Source organism: Protopterus annectens, chromosome 7.part0, assembly GCF_019279795.1.
Source record: "Protopterus annectens isolate FY-2018-M chromosome 7.part0, PAN1.0, whole genome shotgun sequence".
Classification (NCBI taxonomy): Eukaryota; Metazoa; Chordata; order Ceratodontiformes; family Protopteridae; genus Protopterus; species Protopterus annectens.
In genome coordinates, this window is record NC_056739.1 from 1,999,949,209 (window position 1) to 1,999,968,940 (window position 19,732).

General features: G+C 38.5%; 1 protein-coding gene across 3 annotated transcripts in view; it reads right to left on the minus strand.

Moving 5' to 3' along the window:
• LOC122807296 (collagen alpha-1(VII) chain-like) overlaps positions 1 to 19,732 on the minus strand; it is a gene marked incomplete at its 5' end in the record, with an annotated part of 1,562,855 nt that overhangs the window by 1,515,299 nt on the left and 27,824 nt on the right. For all 3 annotated transcript variants that reach the window (XM_044078425.1, XM_044078422.1, XM_044078423.1), the window contains 1 exon segment: positions 4,519 to 4,569. In XM_044078425.1, coding sequence (XP_043934360.1) covers positions 4,519 to 4,569 — 51 coding nt within the window.

A 19,732-nucleotide genomic window follows, 5' to 3' on the forward strand; every position in this document is an offset into this window, starting at 1 on the left:
TCCTCTGGAGGAGAAGCAGAGGGAATAGATTCTTCTGCATCTGAATCCTCATAAGCAGATAAAGGCATGTCCTCATAATCAGATACCTCAGAGTCGTCAGACTCTTGGTCTGTTAAAACTGCTGGGGACGGGTCTATTTTCCTCTTAGCAGGGGAAGGCTGACTTCCCCTAATCAACATAATAAGGTCTTCTGCTATTTTAAGCATTTGATGTTGCGGCAAGGAAAAAGGTGCATGTTTTTGGGTCATCGGTTTTTTAGGCATAGAGCATACTCTTGGCCTTAGAAACTGTAGTTTTAGACAGAACAGAAGATGCAAAAGAAGTCATCAGTTTGTGTAGAATATCGGCAGTGCAAAGAACTTCTTCAGAAGCCATTGCCTGCTCAGCAGCTCCAGACCCATCCAAGGTAGAGACATCCACAGGTTCTGTCGAAGAAGAGTCTTGCGGCATACTGGACTCAGAACGGGTTTCGGCAGAGGCCCATGAATCCACTGAAGTGTGCATCAGGGGCTGCAAAAGCACCTCACACTGAGTACCGCCAAACTGGTGACTAGCTTAACGGAAGCGTTTTCAGCAGCTTTAGACCTGTGCGATCTGTCTCTGTCAATATCCTTACGTTTTTTCGGTAGATTGGTAGTCGGATGGCATACCGATGCCATTTCAAAATACAGAGAGCAAAAGTATTTAACAACAAAAATGGCCCGATGAATAGTTCGGGCGTTGAACAAGGCACAAAACTGACAGCGGGGGACGTCATGGTCAGGGCCTAAACAGGTGACGCAGTAAGAATGGAAATCTCGGTCTGGTATTTGCTTTCCACAGGCAAGACAATTGTTAACATTCAAAAAAAGAAGAAGTAAGTAGCGTCACCAAAGGCAGAGCACATCAAAATATAAAACCCCACAAACAAATGGTTCTGCCACCAATTCCACTTAAAAACACTTGAAACTTGAAAACTTTAATAAAATATACGATGATAAGATAAAATAAAATAAAATAAATCCTCAGGATTTGAAAAAGGTATTATACTGAAAGCGCTTATCTGGTTTATGAGCCAGTGTGTTTATTTTATTTTATCTTATCATTGTATATTTTATTAAAGTTTTCAAGTTTCAAGTGTTTTTAAGTGGAATTGGTGGCAGAACTATTTGTTTTTGGAATTAACGTTTTCTGACATTGGTTAGAGCAAGAAAAAAGGCTCCCCAATAGGGTACTTAGCTTTCAAAGACTTCAGGATAATTCAATTCAATAAAGAAAACTCAGGTAGCGGCCAACCGGCACTTGTGCGAACTGCTTCTGCTACAGGCTAATCAGCAAGAAAGACTGATATAATGGCGTCGGCTGCCTGTTTTTATATCCCTGATGACCTGACGTCATACCTGGAGCGACAGCAACCGATGCAGAAATACTAAGTCTCTGGTATTCGGGCCGACATAGGGCTACCTGCAGGCAGATAACCCAAAAGTGTAATGACTGCAACAGTGAAACACGAAGAACATCTGGGCAACTATTTTAGCAACCATTCATTTCAGGCATCTAAAGAAATAAGTAAACATTTGGGGCACTGTATTTTACAAATAGGTTCCCCTCTAATGGCCATAGTATGATACTGCAACCTCATGCCGTGAGGAAAATCAGAATGCTCCAAAAATTTAGGCCTGGAGACTAGCATTTATTTCAGCAACATCCTATTCATACTATGAATTCCAGCACATTGCTTACAATGATGTCTAATGAAGACATTCCTGGGTCAAATATTTAAAGATTAATGGCCATGGGGAGTCTCTGTGGTATTCAATTGAAAGCAGACAGTCAAAGGTGTCCTGAAGAGAGTTCAGAGTCGAGTACTGCTCCAAACATAAATTTATTACTTAAAAAAACTCAAAAAACAACAAAAGAGATTAAGCGCTTTTGTCCTCTGGTAACTGGACTTCATCAGAACAATTACCCATAAGTCAAGAAGCCTTTTTATACATCATACTAAATTAATTGATTACATAATATTCAAATTAGTAAAATTTCCTCAGAGTGCCAGCATAAACAGCTACAATGTTGTCAAACCTACTAATAAAAACATATAAGCATTGCAAAGAAATAATTTACAACAATACGCAGTGCACTTAAAAGATTACTGCAGCTAAAATTAAAACCATTTTTTTCAGTTTTTTATATAATACTCTTAACTAAATTTTTTTTCTACCCTATGTGACTCATATCAAATGTGTATCCTATGGCATCAATGCATAATTACCCCAAATAATATCAAGCTTTGAGTTTTAATATGCTGGAAATTGAAACATTTTCATTTAAACCTGGCGGCTGGGTGGCATTGGTCCTAAGTCGCCATTTAAGTTCTAAGAAGTCATCACTTGCTCCCCTCCACTCACCTAAGTTAACTTGCTCAATAATGCAAAACTTAAACTGGTGCATGGGGCTGGATTTAATATGTTTATATAGGGCATTGTTTTCATCTTTCATTTTGATGTCGTATATGTGTTGATATATCCTTTGCCTGCATTTACATTTAGTTTTCCCTATGTAGAATGCTGTGCAAAGTGTGCGTATCCCTAGACAAACAATGCCCTTAGTGGAACATGTAAACCTGCCACAGGGTTTGATGCACCCAAAGCCATGTATTAAAGGAAGAACCTTTCATAACATACTTGCATTGATTACAGTTTCCGCATTTGACCATTCTCCCCTTATTTTCACTTCTTCCCATTCTTTCTAGTATCAATTTAAAACTAGGAGCTTTGTTGTATATCATTACTGGTCTTTTTCCCACTGCACTAAAGTGGTCCGGGTTGACTTCAAAGAGCCCAATTTCTTTCTAAAATCTCTCTTAAGTCATCAAATTCATTAGTGTAAGGCAGCACCATTCCATTGCTGAATTGATTACCACTTGTTCCCTGTACTTTGTCGCCCATTCTATCACTAGGGGTGGTGAGTATATCAGTAGGCCCTCCTAATAATGGAATAAAATGCCCTGAGGACCTCTTCCTACAGACTTCATCAAAGATGTTTTTCATAAAAATGTCTGGGTATCTCCTCTGTACAAACATACCTTTAAGTATATCTAATTCCACCTGGAAGTGATCATCTCCTGACACCATTCTTGCTAGTCTCACACATTACAATCGACTTTTTTGGTGTAGTGGATGCATACTCTCAAAGTGTAATAGAGAACTAGAATAGCTATGTTTCCTGTATGAAGTTGAATCAAATCCTCTCAACATAATTTTGGTAAGTGTTATATCCAGAAAATGTACAGTGTCCCCCTGAATATCCATGGTGAATTTCAAGAAATCTGTAGTAGTATGTAAATAGTCAAAAAACATATCCAATTTATCTACAGTGTCAATCCAGAAAAAAAACATATCATCTAAAAAATGTCCATAGAATGTCCAACATTCCTTAAATTCTGAATTAAGCATATAGTTCCATTCCCAATAGTAAAGGACTGTTTGCAAACATGGGGACACAAGGTGCCCCCATTGCTACTCCTATTTCCTGCCGAAAGTACTGGCCCTCAAACATTAAGAAGTTGTTTTCTAAGACTACTTCAATGAGTTCCCTGAGCTTATCCAGCTTTCTTTGGCCCAGTACTCAAAATAATATCCAGATTTGAGTTTTAATATGCTGGAAATTGCAATATTTTCATTTAAACCTGGTGGCTGGGTAGCATTGGTCCTAAGTTGCACTGCTTACTGTTGTAAATTATTTCTTTGCAACTGTTACATGTTTTTACTAGTATTTTTGACAACATTGTAGCTGTTTATGCTGGCACTCTGAGGAAATTTTACTAATTTGAATATTATGTAATCAATTAATTTAGCATGATGTATAAAAAGGCTTCTTGACTTATGGGTAATTGTTCTGATGAAGTGCAGTTACCAGAGGATGAAAGCACTTAACCTCTATTGTTGTTTTATGAGTTTTTTTAAGTAATAAATTTATGTCTGGAGCTGTACTCGACTCTGAAGTCTTTTCCCACCAGTGTGACTGTTCTTGGTTTCTGGATTGAATTTGTGTCCTGAAGAGATGGTGGTGGGACTCCAGAAAGCAGGAATGGGGAAAATGAAGGGTCTGGAATGCAAAGTCCAATCGAACTAGAGACTGTAGATATGCTAGTTATGTTATGCCACATACAGCAAAAGAAAGTAATCATATGAACATGCACTCTCCCACTCAGCTGCAAAACCTGGAATTGTCTCTTGATTAACGATTTTTGAAATTTGCTGGACATCATCCTCACCCAAATAACAAAATAAACATTCAATGAAAAAAAAAATATATTAGCTGATAAATTATAGGTCTCCACAGATAATAAAGACAGCTAATTATACTATCAAAGCAGGAGCAAACACATCAAAAGTTGTACAGTTTAATACTGAAGTCACACACGCAACTAAAAATATTGCAGTTTGTGGATAAAGCTAGAGTTTGAGAAGTGCTAAAAATGGAAGACACTAAGTATCACATACCTCTTATTTACTAAAAATAGAGCCATTGGCTTACCTTTGGACATTGGACTGTGCAGGGTCCTGGGGTGGGCCTTGGTACAACATCCTAAAATAAAATTGCAGAAGTTAGGACATGATTACTTAACTGCATATTAAAAAGGTTCTCAGTGTTGTACACAAGGAAAAAATATTTTCCAGAGAAAGCATTTCCCCACTTCTGGAAACCAGCAACATTTTTGAACAAAAAGCATGACAACAAATGATTTCATCATGAGATTTATAGTGGTTTCATTTTGTGTGTATAAAAAGATTAGTATGACAGTGCCTGGATTTCAGAGAATTTCTCTCTCCTCAATGCCAAGTGCTCAGAGCAAACTTGATTTGTCAGTCAGCCTGACAGATAAAAATTTCAAGTCAAAGACAAGGTAAAGCTGGACTAAGAAACACCTCATTAGCATCTCATTATAATGCTTTTTATTCAAACATTGAGTTGTCACATTTGACAGTGCTAGTGTTCTTCTTAGCAGCCTGTGTTTCACATTGGCAAACACACCCAAATATAAACACATACGTACATACATAAAGATACACAGACACATATACACAGACATGTCATTCATGCTCCTACACACACACACACACACACACACACACACACACACACACACACACACACCACTAACACATGTTGATTAGGTCGTCAGAGTCCATCAGTAGTAGGAGTAACATTGAGTGACTGGCAGTAATGGCAGGCATGAGCCAGCAGGGATAGTCTCAGTCCAAATCCCTGTCAAAAAGTGTGAGAATCATAAATGGGAGTCCTGGAGCTCTGAGAAATTAAGTCTGATTTCAATCAAAGATATGTCAAATATCACAACTCTAGTAAAAGGTTTAGATCTAACTCTAAGAGCACTGTAACTTACTGCATATCTCACAACTGTTCAGATTTTGCAGAATGTCCAGATTTTGCCTCAAATTTTGGTCTCTTCCTCATAAAATCTGTGATTTTTCTGGCAAATAATTGAGGATTGAAGTCACTAAATAATTATGTACATTTGAGTTTTAAACTTCATATCCTTCAGAAAATTCATAAAGTACAGTTGTGTACACTTACCATAAATGTAGATGTTCAAGTGTATTCACTGTTGCAGTCATCACATTTGGGTTATCTGCTTGCAGTAGCCCTCAGTCGGCCTGATTATCAAAGTCTTGGGTCCTGCGTCAGTTGCTGTCTCATCTTCCATGACGTCAGGTAGTCAGGGGTATAAAGCATGCAGCTGACGCCATTACATCAGTTTTTCTTGCCCCAGATGTCAGGTGCCCCCCCCCCCCAATGGGATGCAATTAAATATGTATATATATATATATATATATATATATATATATATATATATATATTTGCAAGGTTATACCTCCAACAAAAAAGCATATACACCAAAAAGCTTTTAAGCATAGTAAAAAGGAATAGGGGTATAGCCAAAAGAAGTCAGGGGGCTGAAGGAAGGGTAACCAGGACTGCAACAGTGAATACACACGAACATCTACATTTCTGGTAAGTGTACACAACTATACTATGTTCTTCGTGTTTCACTGTTGCATTCATCACTTTTGGGTAGATTCCCAAAGCTAAGGATGGGAGGAGGAATTTAGATAGCAGTAGGAACAGCTATAAGGCCCTGCAAGACTGCAGTGGCAAAACCATCTCTGGATTTAGAGAAAATTGGAAAATGGTAATGCTTGGTGAAAGTATGTACAGAACTCCAGGTAGCAACTTCTAGGATGTCCCTGGTAGGGACACCTCTGAGAAAGGCTGTAGAGGTAGATGCAGCCCTGGCTGAATGTGGTCTTATCCCTTGAGGAATAGGTTTTCCATGGTGCTTATAGCAGAAATGAATGCAATGGCCTATCCATTTAGAAATGGCTTCCTTTGAAATGGCCTTCCACTCTGCCCCTGCAGCAAATGCCACCAGCAGCTGTTCAGATTTCCTGAGAGGTTTAGTCCTGTCCAAGTAAAATCTAAGTTGACTGTGCACATCTAAGGAGTGCAGTATCTATTCCCCTTTGTTATGTGGATTAGAAAAGAAGGTTGGCAAATGAATGGACTGATTAAGAGCCACACTGGATACTACCTTGGGCATGAAGGAAGGATTGGTCCTAAGGAACACCCTGTCTGCGTGAAAGATGATGAAAGGCTCCACTGCCATAAGGGCCTGTAATTCAGACACCCTTCTTGCTGAAGTGGTGGCTAAAAGGAAGGCTGTTTTCCAAGAAAGGAATTTCAACTCTGCATTTGCAGCTGGCTCAAAAGGAGGTATTGTAAGTTTTTCCAATACAAAGAAGAAAAATAAACCACTCTGTGCTGCAACCTCAAAACATGTATGCCCAACGGGCATGGAATGAAGTAGACAGGTAGTAAAACATGGGTTTATTGCTGTAACGAACACCAAGCATAAAATCCAATACAGGTAAAAGGCAGAGCATGTAAATCCACCACTTCCAATAAAAACACAGAATTGTATCCAACACATTCAAGCGCTTTCGTCCTGCTCTAGAATTTCTTCAGAACTGTGTAAACTAAAAAAATACCCACATTTATACCAAACAATTAACCAGTGACATCACAAAAACAAATTAACCCTATAAATACTAAATAAGGTTTGAAGAATTCCATTAAAGTAAAAGGAAAAATAAATAAGAAAAATAAATGTGTTGCATATACAATTTTTACATAAGCACATTTATTATTTACTATCAGAAAGTATCCTACCAAATCACAAAACACTAGCCCTGTACTTCAATTCAGGTTTAATTGATACATTGTCATTAATGCCCAGAATCACCATGGCATTAAGCCTCAATTGCCATCTCATTTCTGCTCGCCCCAAATTGTTTTTCCAACCCCCCCCCTCTCGGGTTGTTATCAGTAACCTCCAAAATACCAAACAGAAAAAAGTGATTGGGATAATGTTTAATATGCCTATATATGGCATTATTTTCATGTTTATTTCACAGCGTAAAAATGTTCATAAATCCTACTTCTGAAAGTTCTTTCTGCCTTGCCCACATAAAAATGTGGAAATTCTTGACAAATAGCTGTATAAACAAGACCCTTACTTGAACAGAACCCAGCAACTAGTTTTATCTCTCTGTCCCTTGTTTCCAGTAATACTGAGGATCCAACTAGAATAAATCTGCAATACTCACATGCCCCACATCTAAAAGTCCCTCTCACATTATTCCTAACATTAATAGAGTGTTCTAACAAAAATTTAAATTATAGTTGGTTTTATAGACAAAAGTTGGTTCTTGTCCTACTACTTCTAGTATTTCCTCATTCCCTTTAAATAGCACCCAATTCCAAAATAATTATTTTACGTTCGAAGGGGAATACTATCGTCAGGTTACGGGTGTAGCCATGGGCACTAGCTGTGCTCCATTGTTTGCCAATCTTGTAATGTATGGGTGTGAGAAACAATATATTTTTAAATCCCCTTTCTCTGTGCATTGGATTCACTATTTGCGATACCTGGACGATATTTTTATTTTATGGAAGGTGGGAGAGATGAATGAGGAATACATGAAATATCTAAACAATATTTGTGAATATTTTTAATTCACTGGTACTTTTAACAATAATAGTATTAATTATCTTGATGTTTTGATTAGTAAGAACTATGATAATGGGAATTTTGAATCTCAAATTTATAGGAAACCCACTTTCTCTAATGATTATTTAGAGTTCAAAAGTAACCACCCTTTATATACAAAAAGAAACATAGTAAAGGGTCAAATGGTCCGGGTAGCTAGAATGTGTGCAAACTTGGATATAGTGAAAAGAGAAATGGGCACATTAGTAAAACTTTAAAAGTTTTATCGTACCCATTTGTGAGCAAGTCATAAATGAGTGGGGTGGTAGATATAAACCATTGTTGGGATTCCAACTATTGAAGGAGAATGAAGTTAATATAAAGAAATATTACACACAATCTATCATAGTAACTTATGGAGAATCTTGTGGTAAGATCAGGGATATTGTTAAGAGGAATTGGGTGCTATTTAAAGGGAATGAGGAAATACTAGAAGTAGTAGGACAAGAACCAACTTTTGTCTATAAAACAACTATAATTTAAATTTTTTGTTAGAATACCCTATTAATGGTAGGAATAACGTGAGAGGGACTTTTAGATGTGGGGCATGTGAGTATTGCAGATTTATTCTAGTTGGGTCCTCAGTATTACTGGAAGCAAGGGACAGAGAGATAAAACTAGTTACCGGGTCCTGTTCAAATAAGGGTCTTGTTTATACAACTATTTGTCAAGAATGTCCACATTTTTATGTGGGCAAGGCAGAAAGAACTTTCAGAAGGAGGATTTATGAACATTTTTACGATGTGAAAAAATATGATGAAAATAATGCCATACATAGGCATATTAAAAATGATCCCAATCACTTTTTTCTGTTTGTTATTTTGGAGGGTACTGATAACAACCCGAGAGGGTGGGATTGGAAAAACAATTTGGGGCGAGCAGAAATGAGATGGCAATTGAGGCTTAATGCCACAGTGATTCCGGACATTAATGACAATGTATCAATTAAACCTGAATTGAAGTACAGGGCTAGTGTGTTGTGATTTGGTAGGATACTTTCTGATAGTAAATAATAAATGTGCTTATGTAAAAATTATATAAGCAACACATTTATTTTTCTTATTTATTTTTTCTTTTACTTTAATGGAATTCTTCAATCCTTATTATTTATAGGGTTAATTTGTTTTTGTGATGTCACTGGTTAATTGTTTGGTATAAATGTGGGTGTTTTTTTAGTTTACACAGTTCTGAAGAAGTCCTAGAGCATGACGAAAGCGCTTGACTGTGTTGGATACAATTCTGTGTTTTTATTGGAAGTGGTGGATTTACACGCTCTGCCTTTTACCTGTATTGGATTTTATGCTTGGTGTTCGTTACAGCAATAAACCTGTGTTTTACTACCTGGCTACTTCATTCCATGCCCATTGGACATACATTTTTTGAGGATGCAGCACAGAGTGGTTTGTTTTTCTTCTTGGTGGCCTTCCCACTCTGGACACTGGTTTGTTTTTTCTGTTTTTTTTTTCCATTACAAAGTTAAGGTCCCAGGCTGGAGTAGGGGCTCTCCTGGGTGGTCTTATGTTTTTGGACCCTCTGAGGATCTACTTGAGCAGTGAATGAGAGAAGAGGGCTGGCTCTGTGTTGTAATGAGCTGAAATGGCTGAAGCATGAATTTTGATGGAGGAAAAGGAAAGGCCCTTGTCAAGCATCTGAGTTAAGTATTGAAGAAGCTGAGGTAAATTGGGTGCTGTTGTGCTCATCCCCTGAGTTTGGTTCCAAGAACAGAATCTTTTCCATTTTTCAGCATAAGATTTTCTAGTACTAGGCCTCCTTGCCTCCAGAATGACATCCAACACTTGTTTACTGAGGGATGGTAACAGAGAAATCAGGTAATTAGCCAGGCTGCCAGGTTCAGGGTTTGAAGCTGAGGGTGCAGAATCTGGTCCTTCTGCTGGGACAGCAGGGTAGGGGTCTGAGGCAGGTGCTATGGTGCCAGGAGTAACACATTGCGCAAGAGGGGGTACCAGTGTTGGCGTGGCCAGTCTGTTGCAATCAGTATCATCCTTGATTTGTCCTGTTTGATCTTTAGTAGTACCTTGGAGAGGAGAGGCAGAGGAGGAAAGGCATAAACTGATAAATTTTTTCCAGGTGAAGGACGGGGCATCCACTTTCCAAGCTTGTTTGTGGGGAGTCCTTGTGCAGAATTTGTCCAATTGGTAGTTGTGGGGGGAGGCAAACAGGTCTCTCTCTGGGCTCCCCCATTTGTTTATCAACATGTTGAATGTCTTTGGTTCCAGTTTCCACTCATGTGGGTCCATGAGATTTCTGCTTAGATCGTCTGCCAGTGTATTTAGCTTTCCTGGCAGGAATTGAGCCTGTAGGTGCACTTGGTAGCTCAAGGCTGTGTTCCACAGAGCCATAGCTAGTCTGCAGAGAGGGTATGAGTGGGTTCCCCCCTGCTTATGTACCACATAACAGTGGTGTTGTCCGTCTTTACCATTAATTGTCCTGGATGACTGTGGTCCTTGAAGGTTGTCAGAGCATTCTGTACAGCTAACATTTCTTTTTGATTGATATGCAAGTGCATTTCACTTGGGTTCCATTTGCCCTCAATGCACCTCCCTAACAAGTGAGCTCCCCATGCATAGTCTGATGCATCTGTTGTTAGGGTTTGGGCAGCAGGGGGTAGAGTGAATGGCAGTCCCTTGTTTTGGTGGCAGGCCTCTGCCCACCAAAGGAACTCTAACTGTAGGCAAGGTATGATAGGAATCATTGCTTCTAGATCCTGAGAATGTTGACACCATAGGCTTTTTAGATACCACTGTAGTTTCCTCATATGCAGTCTTGCATATGGAATTATGAGAATGCAGGAGGCCATAAACCCCAAGGCTTGCAGTATTTGTCTTGCAGATAGCAGGGTCTTTGTGGCCATTAGTTTGAAGTAAGCTGTCAAATGAACTTGTTTCTCTGACATGAGGAAAGCCATCTGGGAAGTTGTGTTCAAGCTTGCTCCAAGGAATACAATTTGTTGGCAGGGTACCAGATGTGATTTATTTTCGTTTATAGTGTACCCCAGAGAAGTTAGCAGTTTTTGTACAAATGCCAGATGATTCAATAGTATGTCCTGGCTTTCTGCCTGAATTAGACAATCGTCCAGGTATGGGTATATTTGAATATTTCTTTGCCTGCAAAATGCAATGACTGAAGCTAGGCACTTAGTGAATACTCTGGGCGCAGTAGATAAGCCAAAGGGCAGTGCAGAGAACTGATATCGCATGAAGCCTGCTTTGAAGCATAGGTATCTTCTGTAAGATTCCCTGATTGGGATGTGCAGGTAGGCTTCCTTTAAATCCAGTGTTGCCAGCCAGGCATACTTGCCTAGCATAGGAAGCAACTGGTGAAGAGTTAGCATCTTGAATTTTGGGATCACCAAAAAAGTGTTTAGGATAGAGAGATCCAGGATAGGATGCCAGGAATTGTCTTTTCTAGGCACTGGAAAAAGTCTTGAGTAGAAACCTTGTCCCCTTTCCTCTTCTGGGACAGTTTGAATAGCCTTTATATTTAAAAGAGAGAGAACTTGCTTTTGAGCCTCTGCCCACTGATTTAGGGGTAGATCTGGCCAACCGTTTGGGGTTGGTAAGGTGTGGAAGTGGAATCTGTATCCTTGGGAAACTATATTTAAAACCCATTTGTCCTGGGTAATGAGTTCCCAGTTTTTTGCCTGCAGAGCATTCTTTCCCCCTAAAGGAGCAATCAGTTGAGAAGGGCTTGGAAGTTTTAAAGTTAAGTCATTGAGACAGTTTACCATAAGGGGGAGTCTTACTACTCCCTGCTTTGGAAGTGGGAGCCCCCCCACTGCTTAGTCCTGTGCGTACCTTGGGCCTAAAGCCTGAGTATTCTGCTGGTTCTGGGTTTGGACTGAGAAGGCCTGGAAGAGGCAGGAAAGGACCAATTTTTAGAGAGCCAATGACTACTAAATCTTGGATGCTGTACTTGTAGGAAATCTTTAACAGTTTGCATAGATTTAGCTTTTTCCTCCATCTTTTTAAGTACTTCTTCTGCTTTGTTGCCAAGCAGGTGGTCCTGATTTAAGGGAGCATCCAGCAATTTAGCTTTAATATGATCTGGCAAAGATTACTCCTTAAGCCAAGCATGCCTTCTAAGTACAAACCCAGTAACAGCAGCCCTGCAAGATGCCTCCAGTGAATCAAAACCACAATGCAAAATATATTTTCCAACTTGTTCAGCAGAATGCATTAAATCCTGTAAATCCTTATTTTCAGCACAGTCAGGAATCAACATCATTTTCTGTTTAAGCAATCCAATAATATGCTGCTGATACTTTAACAAATTAAACTGGCAGTTTAAGGCCCTAATGGCCAAGGTTGCAGAAGTGTATACCTTCTTACCCCATCTATCCAGCGCCCTGGAATCTCTATCAGAGGGGGTAGGATTTTTGGCAGTAGTAGTCTTAATGCCATTGGGTCCCTGTGAAATGGTCTCAGGATCCGCAGTAGGATTTTTAAAGAGGAACTTGTGAGAGTCAGGAGCCCTGAAATATCTATCTGGTTTTCTGGGAGCAGGAGGTAAGGAGTCAGGGGCCAAGCTAGACTCCGAAAAGGCATCATCAACAATGTCCAGAACAGGGGGGATAGCTTAAGGCCTGTGCTGGGGCAGGAGTAAGAAATCCCTAAGCCTCTTTTTAGAATCAGAGTAATCCTGGCTTTCCCACCGAAAATGCTCCCTAAGAGTATGCAAGATTTCACCAAAAGACAAATCCTCTGGAGTGGAAGCAAAGGGAATAGAGTCCTCTGCATCAGAATCCTCATAGGTAGATAAGGGTAGATCCTGGTCATCAGAGGAAACAGAAATTTCAGAATCCTGATCAGAAGAATCATAAGCAAATTCAGTCTTACGTCTCTTAAAGGGAGAAGGTTGGCTTCCCCTGATTAAAGTAATAAGGTCTTCAGCCATTCGTATAATTTGTTTTTAGACATACAGGCCTGACCATGCGGTCTGGGCATCGGTTTTCTAGGCATGGATCGAGTTTTAGACCTTGAAGAAGAAGATGGCATCAGTTTAATATGCAAGTCAGTAGGCCTGAATACACCCTCAGAAGCCGGTGCCTGCACAGTGGCTCCGGACCCATCCAAGGTAGAGACATCCGCAGGTTCCACAGTTGAAGCATACCGGACTCTGAATGGGTCTCAGTAGAGGTCTGCGAATCTGATATAGCGGGTATCAGGGGCTGCGAAAGTGCCTCACTGAGTACTGGTGAACTGGCGACTAGCATAGGAGAAGCATCAGTGGCAGCTTTGGACGTAGGCGGCCTGTCTCTGTCTTTATCTTTGCATTTTTTTGGATATTTAGTAGCGAAAATGTACAGACGATGAATAGTTTGTTGTTTAAATAAGGCACAAAACCGACAGTGAGGTACGTTGTGGTCATGGCCTAGGCAAGGAATATAATACGAATGAAAATCTTTATGAGGTATTTGCTTTCCACAAGAAATACAATTATTGACTTTTACTGACATTGGTTTAGAGCAAGAAAAAGTTTCCCCAATGGGGTACTTAGCTTTAGTTGAAAACTTTGGTTCTGAAACTCGAAAACAAAAATTTCAGGAGTCGGCCGACCGGCACTTGCGAACTGCTTCTGCTTCAGGCACCGCACAGCAAGAAAGACTGATGTAATGGAGTCGGCTGCATGCTTTATACCCCTGACTACTTGACGTCATGGAACATGAGACAGCAACTGACGCAGGACCCAAGACTTTGATAATCAATCAGGCTGACTGATGGCTACTGCAAGCAGATAACCCAAATGTGATGACTGCAACAGTGAAATACGAAGAACATCTGCCACAGTGGACAAATCCTTGTGCCACTTTATTCTCATAGGTTACTCTGGTCTACAAAGGGACTGACCAGTGAAATAGTTTCATACTACCATAGGACATTTTTGACTAAAAAGCACAGAGCCTGTGGCCTCATGTTAAAATATTACCTTGTGCTCCTTTTTCATATTACTGCCAATATATTGCCATGTTTTACGCTTTAATTGTGCTTATACCAAGAAAGGACAAAAGGAGCAGGAGGATACATAAGGGGATCAAATGAGTCACCAGTACTCCAATGGGATAGAAGCAAGCTGATGTTAATATAGGAAAAACAACAAGACTCACTTCTTGCAGAAGCAATGTTTCTATGAGAGTTCACCTTCCAAAAGGTATAAAAAGGATGGTACAAATCTGAGATAGTTACAGACCTGATAAAGTGCATAACAGCCAGGTTTTAATGAACTTTAAATGGAAAAAGATGTAACTTAGTGAACAGAAATGAGGGGAAAATACACTCAGGAATATCTCAGTATGTCACCATGCACAATTAACAGAAATATCTCACAGCATGCAAGACTGATGCATAAAAGGTCAGTGAGAAGGGTCATATAGGAATGTAGTGATAAATTAACTAATGCCTATCTTTTATCTTACTTGTACACTGCTTTAAGCTGCATAGTACATGAAGAACTGTAAGTGTTGCTATTTGGTTCATAGTGCTAGCAGAGGCAAAGGGGACCAGATTTCTGCTATAGTCTTAGGGGGGCTTAGGTCAGTAAACCTTACTCATTGACAAGTTATAATAGATTATAAGGGTCTGGAGCCAAATGAATCCCTTGTCTAGATACATTAACAAGTTTGACCTTTTGTAAATAGCTGCAATTTCAGAGATTTCTAATGAAGTTAAAGGGGAGATGATTATAAACAGAGTACACCTGGTATAGGAATGAGTACAAACTTAAAGTAGCAAGTATGCTAACAGAAAGCAGGCAGTTAGTCGTGTAGTAATGTTTAGCAGTATAGAAACAGATGGGCAGCTTCAGACACAAGATGTTTAAACTGCTAACTGCAAGTGAAGTGAACCAGTTAGGGCTTTATATCAAGTGTTCTGAAGCCCACAGGAATAAATTAGTCTTTGAATCTGATTAGAAAGAAGTAGAACATTTTTACACTGCTGTCCTTACAGAATCTCAGCTCTACTGCCTTGAGAAAATAAACAACATAGATATTACATATTTTTTGATAGTGCAGTGATTTGTTTTAGTGAAAAATAGAATAAGGTTAATCCAGGATGATAATATACAGAAATATATAAAGGGACACAAAATGATTGAAATAGAGAAAGACCAGTTTGCAACAGGAAAGTAAATATATGCAATTAGCTTGACTTATTAGTGTAGGATTGCTAATGAGTTAGTTGACAAGAAAAACAGGAAAAGGTGGTGAAGGAAAAAGAGTAGTAGATGGATATTGGAATACTAAAAGAAATAAGGAAAATGTCTTTGGAGGGCCAAGATACAACAGAATACCAGTTTAGGGTAGATATTTAGAGGAATAAAGGCATGCATTTGGGCTCAATGATATAATGAAAATAATACAGAATGAATTAGAACATGCACATTTTTCAGGTGAGCATGGTTCTTGGGCAACATTAGCTAGATGCTACATACCAAAGGAATACGGATACATGGTGTTAACTACAACACATCCAGTTATAGTGTCATACCACATTCCTACACAACGCTTTGTAAGCATGTGAAAGACTGTTGTGACACACTCTGGCATTTCCAGTACTTATTTCTGAAAAGGAAGAGGTTTGATTATTCTGTAGACCACACTTTAAATGAAATGTTACTAGAGTTGAATGTTAGCAGTAAACAGTTAGCAAAGGACTGGGATAAGTGTTAATTACAGTTTAGGAATGGTTTATAGAAAATTGAATGAACAGTGGATTTTAAGGTTACAAATACACTGTGCAATTAAATATTTTCCAGTACTGTTCTACTGACACAGTTGCACTGATGTTGTACATTTTGGTGCAGGCACAGAATGCATTTTGTACAAGGCATAAATGCAGAATGAAGTCATGCCTAACAAACTGATACAGCAAAATCCAGAACACGTGTACGAAACTGGGAAATTAATTTTTACAAAGGACTAAGTATGTGTTGGAAGGTAATAAGATAAGAGCCAAGAGTTCTGCAATGTCCATGTGAAGAAAGTGTAGCCTTCAGCAAAACTGGTCTTACATTACAGTTTACTTATAAATTACATATGCTTGTTCTACTAAATAGAAATGTGTTGCATTTCTTTGTGAGAGGAGACAGAGCTTGGATCAAACCTCAACCTACATACATGTAAATTACTTCTGTAAGCTTGAAAAAAGATATCAGTCTGATTTATTATGGAAGGCATGGTTAAATTAATGTATTCATTAGCAGGATGGAATATTTCAATGTAAAATAAGGAGAAAAATAGTTCCTCTGTATAAATAATTAAAAAATGCATATGTCTACTATGTCAATCTATGGAAAACAGGTCTAGGAAAGGATATTGACAGCATAGGAAAACAGGTAAAATAACCACCAAAGTAGTGAAGGTTATACATCAAAAGTTAAATGAGGAAAAACAAAGAAACTCAGCTCAGACTTTCTGAAAAGAAGAGAATTGAGAACAAGCTGTCTTAGATAACTAAAATTATTACAGGATGCACGAGAGAGGAATACTTTCAGAATAAAATGTGCTGCAGGAAAATTGCACTTTACCAGTTCAAGAAATACATGAATATATATATATATATATATATATATATATATATATATATATATATATATATATATATATATATATATATATATATATTACTGCTGAATTTCCTTTGAAATATCTTCCAGTAGAGGTTATGAAGGGAAAAATAATTACAAATAGAAAGGAAATACAAAAAAATGTTGGTAAAAAAGAAGGCAATAACGTTTTGTAACTGGAGAAATGAATAGACTGGGTGAGATAAACAGCTACCTGCAATTATTCTATGCTACAATTTTTGGAGGATTACAGAACAAATAGCATTTAAATTTAATTATTAGTTTTTCATTTAGTAGTGGGAAAGGGAGCTTTGGTATCAGTGCATTCCTCTCAACTATCCAAAATTTCACAGAATGTCTAAATTTCCGTCTTGTATTTTTGGTCTGTTTTTCATATAAATATGTGGTTTTCTGGCAGATCATTGACGTCTGAAGTCACTAAATTATGGCAGACATTTAAGTTTCAGACTTCACATATTTCAGAAGATGCATGCTAATGTAAAATCCATTATTCTAGCAACTTTCTAAGTTTGTAAGAACAATAGACAGAATCTGGCCCTACTTTTGGGTCTTTGTCCTCCCATTATTTTTAGCTTTGTCTGGATTTTTTATGCTAAGAAATTGAGAAATATGTATCAATGTTACCTGGACTTTTTGCTTTCAGTTCTATATCTGGTCCTCCTTCACTTTTCAGTTATTCTGTATATAGTTTGTTCCCCCTGAGGGGACCTGGGTTCAAGGTACCCTAAAATATGGAAAAAATTCAATTTCCTGACAAGATTTCTATGCCTAAATATCAAATGTTTGTGAGGGACTTGATGCAGAAGGTGATGAACCTCAATAAAAAGATGAACTTCTCAGGAATATCTCTCAGTTAAATCTGAAAAAGGTTGTTTCTGAAATGGCTCGATATGACACATTCAACTACACTACACAATTATTCAGTGCTCTTGGTGAAATACAATACTTTACTGTGTGAGAAGCTTTTTTAAAAATATATTATTGGACCACGTGGAGCAGACTGTGGACTACCAGTAGTGCTTTTCCTTGATCTCAGATGCCAGGTGTCAACCCTGCCCCCCCCCAAATTTATCCAAAATCCTTCCATTGTCTGAATGAGGTGTAACAGTGCAGTATCATGCTTGCAGCCATAGGAATTTTTATTTATATGCCCTACCTACTTCCCTTCATCCAGCTCTGACATGCAGTGATATAAGGCTGTTATGAGGGGGTAGCAGGACACACAGTCTGGATGGTCAAGGACTACTTGGCTGCAGGATTTTCAAAAAGAAAATGATATAATGAAATTATCTTTTGGCAGATACAGTATAGAGCAATGTCTAGACTAAATTACCCTGACAACGTGGTACAAACACGGAGGAGTCAAAGATGAGCATTTTAGACTCCAAAGAAGATGTTTTACAGGGAGAGTATAAAAAAGATATTAAAAGGGAAAGATTTATCCATCCATTACATGGAGACAGGTGTACAGAGCAGTGCTAAACAGGTAACATGAGTGGAAGAAGGCAGGAACAGTAAAACAAGGCTCAGAGGTGGAAAAAGTAAGGCAGGAACAGTAAAACAAGGCTCAGAGGTGGAAAAAGTAAGGCAGGAACAGTAAAACAAGGCTCAGAGGTGGAAAAAGTAAAGAAGAACATGTGATATATAAGAAGAAAACTGGCCACAGAGGTGCAACTGTAGAAAACAGGGGTAAAAGCCTCAAAGATGAGTGAGGAGAGAATTACTTAATTGTTAAAGCCTTCCTGATATCATGCACTATGCTCTTTTTTTCTATGACTGTGAGCTGAGTGTCAGACTGGTATGCTATGCTGCGTACTGAATAGTGACAAACAGGCAAGCAGTAGTCAGATAACATGTACACCAAGAAGCCATGTATACAAATATGAGTATTACTGTAGAGTGGCTGTAACAGGTTCCAATAGTATCAACTTATATGAGCATCTATCTTATGAGAGCTGTCATTTACTTCACTCAAGTGTAGGTATGACAGCTCAGCTGTTTTGTAAAAATTGTCTTATAATATTTCATAAGCTAAGAGATGGTTGGCTAAATACCTGTATTGCAGGGCCATATATGGGGATGCTTGCCCCACAATGTAAAGACAACATCCAAAAGTTGGGGACTTTATTTAATGTTTCACAATCAATGCTGGCAATATGGAGGTCATATGTCACTTTTGCTAAACCATGTAGGTGTTCCTGTTGTGTTTAGTTGTTTACAATAGCTTGTGTTAAATGCAGTTTTTAAAGTTAAGCAAGTTTGGTGGTGACAACAGAGCTACAGGAGTTTGTATTATGCAGAATATTACTGTAATGGGTGGGGCAGAAAGGCTGTGTGTTAAACTATGAGGACAGCTAGGTTGTGAATAGCTAGGACATCGCGTATGAGGGAGGGAAGTTACTGGCAGAGCAGGTTAAGGGAATTTGGTGACATAGGTTAATTTGAGGACACAAGCATAGAGAATATATTAGGAGAGGTAATGACTTGACTAAATTCAAATGCTTCTTCTACCTCAACATTCCCACTGTTTATGTTGAATCCTTTACATACAAGTTCTATGCACATGTAAATAGCTGCACAGATCCATTTGTCCCCCTCAGAAAGAAGCACAAATAAAAATTCAAAAATAAACCCCTGTGGTGGAACCCTGATATACACAGACTCTATAGTAAAAGAAAAACACTTGTGTGCAAAAATACGTCTAACTCCCAAAAAGCCAAAAACACTCTTGCTAAACTCAAAGAACTCTGAATCCTGATCAAATCAACCACAGCCAGAAATGAAGTAAAATTAGCCACCCAAGTAAAAGATAACCACAAATTCTTCTTCAACCATGTTATAAATATCAGAAATAATTACCAGTAATTGCACAGATCTAATAATAAGTGATATTACATACTCAGACCCAGAATACATTGCCACTCTAGCAGCAGACACATTCAGCTGCAAGTTCAACCCCTCTCCCCTTCAATATTCTCAGATCAAATACCCACATTTGTCTCCATATCTCCCAAGAAC